Here is a 6,002-nt window from a genome sequence, read left to right as displayed (position 1 = left end):
CAGAGAACATGTTGCTATGTATGGAGTTATTTTGGTTTTCTGCAAAATTGTGTCCTTATGACAAAGAACTCATTATTGCCTTGGAGGAAGTACCATATTGTCTGAAGATTCTCCAACTATATATTGCTTTGCTGGGGGAAAAATTGGTCATTATTCATAATGTTTCTCTTTGAAATAAAAGGCCAATGGTATGAGAAAGTATAGTAGGCCCTTCACATGGATCACCATTAGTCCTTACCGCATTCCTACAGGTAGGAATGATCTTGACTTCACAGCTGAGGAAACCTGACACTCAGGTTAAATAACTTGCCCAAGGCAGCAGAACTGGTAGGTGAGAGCTGGAAAATGAACCTGATGTTTTAGTTCCAAGCCAAAGTTGGGGCTTTTGGGTCAGTGGAGGAATCGTCTTGCTCCCTATAACAGGTAGTTTTCAAGACCATGCCTCAGAGCCAGAAGCCAGGCCTGTTTCTATGAGAGGCCAGCCTTGCTTCTGTCTTCTACCAAAATAATGCAGGAAATTGTAGTAGGAACTTTGGAAGGTACCAACAAGGCACTATCTTTCTGAAAGTATCATGGATTTTGGCGTCCCTTCAAATATATCAGTGATGCCAGGACACGAGGTAATAGGTGTAAATGAACATTATAGTTTGGAGAAAAATCTGCCTTAACCTGTTAATGTTTACTTCTAACTATGCCTCTTCCAAATATACAGGAAAGCCAATTTGTTTTACATAGTCATGCATCTCTGTTTATCCTAAAAAAAAAAAAAAAATGCTTACAGAAGCAAGGTGGTAGTAGCTACTCAGATGCTAGATTTCGTATGCTGAGCCAGTCATCAAGGAAGATGAATAATGAACCAGTTCTCAAATTCAAATTCAGTGTTTGCCTTTGGAAACTTGAGTCTTAAATAATTAGTGACGATCTCGAGGCCAACGCTGGGTGCATGGTGGAACACATTCCATGTCTTCACTTTTGTGCAGAAACTGCACTTTGCTACAGAATGAGATACTTTAGGCTATGCCTTTCTGGGCAGTTAGAGCATTTCTCAGGTGTGCAAAGTCAGTGTTCCGTCTTTATGAAGTTTTCTGGGCTGAGTTTCAAATGCCCCGAGCTCAGCACCCGGCATGCCTAAAAAGCCATTGTCTGTCGGGGCTGATTGCCTTACGGTTGGGTTTCTCTTTGGGCGCCTTTTTTCTTTCTCACTTGGATGAAAAAGTACATGTTCTTTGTCTTTTGTTTTGAGTGGGGGGTTCAATAAAATTCCAAAATACTGCCTTCAGACCTACAGAGAGGAGAACCCATCCACCTCGCAAGGGGAGGCAAAGGAAGGGAGAATTGCCAAGGAATCATTAAGATGCATGAAAATCATTTTCAAAAATGATCAAAAGCCCTGAGCAAAGTGCTGGATGACATCTTGTCAGTAACACACCAGGTCCTCGGATAAGGCATGTCACAATACGGAGGGACAAGGATTCATGCTAGCATCCTTTTTCATGTTTGCCATGTTACATTTTGCACACGCCCCCTACTCTTCCCCAACCCCCACTCTCCCCAAACCCGAGCTGGAAAGCCCCCCCAAGCGCCAATGACAAGTGGGCCGAAAGTATTAATCACGTTCCTAGCTGAGGTTCATGGTAGGCTGCAAAACTGTCCTTCTGCAAATGGAATAGAGATTCAACAGTTTTATTGAATGTCAAAGCACATTGTTCTGCACAGCTGCTGGAGAGGTGCTGTGCAACCGGTGTTTCTCCTCCATGACAAACACCTATTAAGCAGTCAGCATAAACTCTTCCCTTGCAACCTCTGACATCACCCTCAGGGCAGGCAGACACAGAACAGCAATTGCTGAATTGCGCATGAAAATTATAGTTTTATTGTCTATACAACTGAAGGTTTAACTCGGACTCCTGCTTCTGTCCGAGCCGTATAAAGAGGCAATTCTTCTCTTAGAACAAATAAGCACAGTACGCTATTGTAATCTAAGAAACAGGCACTATTTATGTATTGGAAAGCCTTGCTCTCAATAGGACTAACGGTCCAATGGCCCATAAGCCACTATTTTAGCAGCTGTAGAAAAGAAAGCCGTAGAAGTCACAAGTAATGAGATGCCGAAAGCAGCAGAGACAGATGACGGGGATGCGGGGACACCCGCGCCCGTCCCATGTCCTGCCACTAGTTGAGCACGCATGACTCGTAGGTGGGGACCATGTACTTAATGTTGATGAACGCGTCCTCCCCGCCGTAGCGCTCGAAGGCTTCCAGCGTCTCCTGGATCAGGTCGCCGATGTTCTCTCTCTTCTGCTGGCTATAGTCGATGCCGTCTCCGGAGTTCACTGGTTCAGGCAAACACACAAAGAGGCCCGTTATTGTGCAGTTTTCCCCCCAAAAGCCCTACACATCTGTCTAGGCATTTTCTCCGAATGCTGGTTGGGAGACACAAGCATGTAACGTTTTCTAGGGGATCTTACAGTTTTAGGAGTGCTGACAACTCTATGAAAACACAAAGCCCCAGATTCAGAGCTGGTGAAAATGCCTCTGAACCAAAGAAATAGCTGAATAAACCAAAGTGGGGTGCTCACAGGTACAGGACAGATCACGAAGCTCGGGTCTGATGGTTATAAAGAGTGTTCCCTGGGCCCTGAGTTCTTCAAAGTCCCAAAAGATGAACAGTCTATCACCAGGTTAGAGTGTCAGCCCTCTGTGGTTTAAATGGTTATACCTGAGGAAGGAGAGGCTTAGCCCATCACTGTGTCTATGGTGCCATTGCACCTGGTCTCTCTCTCCTCCAAGTGTCCCTAATCCAAGTGTGCAGTTATCTGAAATTATGTCCATCACCCCAGGCATGGGTGGGTTACGAGGAACCTGCCTTTCCTGCGGTGGCTGCTCCTGCTCATCCATCACTGAGCATTTGGACAATAGCTCTTAGTTACGGTTTCACAGGGAATGTGCCTCTCTGCTGGTTTCAGAGTCTTAAGTCCAGCCAGGCAGAGGACCTGGAGCCTGGAGGACCCTAGCCAAGGCTGGATCTCGTAGAGCCTTGAAGTGACCACTGCAGCTGCCTCTCAGATTCTATGAGAGAATAATTCTGGGATTGGCCTTGGGCAGCCTCAGGAACCTAGGAATGCAAATGCTCCATCTCAAACCATTTGGATGAGAAGTATCTGAATGCACCTAACCTGCAAGATGTCTGCAGGAATCACCCATGCATGTGGGAGTCTGACTAAAATGGAGACCCTCTCACTTCCAACCAGAAGACAGAGATTCTTTGAGCTTTTCCCCAATAGCTGTCTTGACACACATGCATGTTGCACTTCACTAACAGATTTCCAAGGGCTTCAACCACGTTTGTGCTCCCAGTCAGTGAGGTGTTATTACGCCTTTGCTGAGTTGCTGACATCACCCCCTCTTATCTCTGCTGAAGTGAGGTGCAGAGGATGGTCTGTGAGCTCAGGCCAGGCCGCACAGGGCAGGGAGCTGCAGCCTGAAAATGTGCACTTCACCAGATAAAAGTCCTTACTCTATCCATATCTCAAGTATGGCTCCAAAATGTTGATTTTGTTCGAATGTGAAAATAATAGAGGGAAAAATGGCATTGCAAACTTTTCCCCTCAGTTATTTTAGACACTTGAGAAAAGACTGAGTAATGGTTCAGACCAGCATTAAAAGTAACAATTACAGCTCCACATAGCAGAGATAAGCAGTTCTTTTGCTTGATTTTTCCAGAAACTTATTAGAGAAATATCACTGTCTTCTCTAGCAAAAGGAAAATGAATTGCTCTCCTGGTTAGTTTTTTTTTTGGTAGGAGTGAAGGCAGGCAGAAATATTACCAATTTTCAGAAAGAGATTAGGAGACATACAGCTATGGTGTATATCAATTTTTCATAACAAATACCTTATAACGCAAAGCCATTGTAATTAGGTGGGGTTTTCTTTCTTTTTTGAGAGAGAGAGAGAGAGAGTGAGAGAGAATGTGTATGAGGTGGGGAGGAGGGGTGAGGTATAGAGGGAGAGGGAGAAAGAGAATCTAAAACAGGCTTCATGCCCAGCATTGGAGCCTGATGCAGGGCTCGGTCTCACAACCCTGAGATCATGACCTGAGCTGAAACCAAGAGTAGGAGGCTTAATGGACTGAGCCACCCATGGCCCTCAGTTAGGTGGGATTTTCTTGCTCATGATGGAAGCATTTCTATGATCGCATGGAAAGCTTGATTTAAGTTAAAGTTTGATGTACAGGGTAGCTGATCATCCAAAAGAAACAAATACAAGAATTATTGTAGAATAAATAAGAGATAAGATGTCTGAAAAAAGATTTTTACCCTATTGTTTTTGAGCAAAAGATAAACTTTTTAAAAAAGTTTAAGAATTCCAAAACTGTAGACAAATGCACAAAGTAAATAGGCTCCCCACCCACACTTTAGATTTACATGGTGATGGGAGGAGACAGTCCCTGCAGTCAGAATGCCCACTATGGAGGACAACATGGTATTAATAAACTTGATGGAACTTTCCAAGAAGAGAAGATCTTTGGGTTGAATTAGAGGGAAAAAGGAAATGCATGCACCTGTGTGATGTGTGTGTGTTTTGGAGGGGGTCATTGATATTTGTTACAGGTGTAAAGAAAAGATCTTAAGGAAGAAAGTCCAAAAGAAGGCAGGACAAGAGAGTCAGAAAAAGGGGCTGCGGGGACAGAGACAGATGATATGTGACAAAGAAGATCCATATCAGAGAACACATCTGTTAGGAACAACGTCTGCTTCCCAGGATTCCGATTGGAATGGGGAAGACTGTCTAGCAAGGCTCTTTGGTCTCTGTGTGCCTCTTTTTCCAAGATGACATTCCTGATAGACTCCTCCCGATCATGAAGGAGGTGGACTTAGCTCCGGAGAAGGTGGCATGACCTATGCCTGCCTAGGACAGCCACGCTCATAGCACAAACCCCTGGAGGGCACATGGGCAAATATAAATGGTGATGGTGCTGAGCGGTGACAGCCTTGATCTCATTCTTTATGGCAAAGATACGTAAATTAATCACTAATAAATAGCGTCTTTTGTTGGCATATTAGTCAAAAGGTCAAGAACTGAATAGATCACGGGACAGACATATTTTCCTGATGGAGGCAGAGGGGGTTTGGAAAGTCTGCACACAATGGAAAGCTTAACACACCCTGTTTTTCCCACTGACTTCCAGAAGGCTACAATGACAAGCAATACTTTATTTCAATAATAACCTATTCTTACTTTTTAAAAAATATTTAACTGTAGGAGTAAGTAAAGTATGTAGCTTTTTTGTTTCCCAACAGTGTATAAACCCAAATGATAAAAAGAACAGAACAGAATAGAACTTGCTTGTTCAAAAAGTGAGTTGGAGTTGGCATATTTTGTGGTTACAGAATGTATATCACTGGGGCAGAAAAAAAGACCAAAGAGGAACACATGCCTTATTTTGCACACTTTAATGATGATAGGGCACAGTTTAGTGTCAAACCATGCTGAGAGGCAGGTGAGCAATGCAGTCTCCATTTCAAAACAGCTCGATTGCCAGTTTCTTTGAGAATTTGAACTGGAGCTCACCACTTTAAACACATGTGATGCTGTTGGAAAGTACACTTGTGAGAATAGGGCACTTAAAAAAAAACAACCCAGATGGTTATTTACAATCATCGATTCTGATTAGGAAGAAGACATTTCAATTTAGGAAGCTAGGAATCTGTTCTATGTCCAGCAGCTGGAAAGATACATCGATGATGGAAAAGATATGTTTTATTTATAACAAAACAAATAGGGCTGCAACAAAGGTTTAAGCCAGATTTCTTTTCCAAAGGGAAAATACGCAAGCAGAGTAGAGCAACGGGTGCAGTTTTTCTTCTCGGAGATTCTCTCATTCAGGAGGCATGCAGATACTGCTTGAAAGCTGTGTCTGGTTAGGTACTATCGTAAATGCGTTTATTATTCTGAATGCTGAAATCGTTGATGATGTAGGCACTATGTTTAATCACATGCA

At 43.4% G+C, this 6,002-nt stretch overlaps 1 protein-coding gene across 3 annotated transcripts in view; it reads right to left on the bottom strand.

The window, feature by feature from the left end:
* Window positions 1-1,846: 1,846 nt before the first annotated feature.
* The window catches only part of PACRG (parkin coregulated), a 517,537-nt gene continuing 513,381 nt past the window's right edge, over window positions 1,847-6,002 (bottom strand). For 2 of the 3 annotated variants that reach the window (XM_072830104.1, XM_072830109.1), the window contains one exon: window positions 1,847-2,333. In XM_072830104.1, coding sequence (XP_072686205.1) covers window positions 2,173-2,333 — 161 coding nt within the window. In that variant the 3' untranslated portion in view covers window positions 1,847-2,172. The remainder of the gene's footprint in view (window positions 2,334-6,002) is intronic. The other variant, XM_072830119.1, reaches the window with a different exon arrangement.

The sequence above is a fragment of the Canis lupus genome, chromosome 1 (assembly GCF_048164855.1).
Source record: "Canis lupus baileyi chromosome 1, mCanLup2.hap1, whole genome shotgun sequence".
Taxonomy (NCBI): domain Eukaryota; kingdom Metazoa; phylum Chordata; class Mammalia; order Carnivora; family Canidae; genus Canis; species Canis lupus.
Note: the sequence above shows the minus strand (reverse complement) of the source record. Positions and strands in the feature narration are given on the sequence as shown.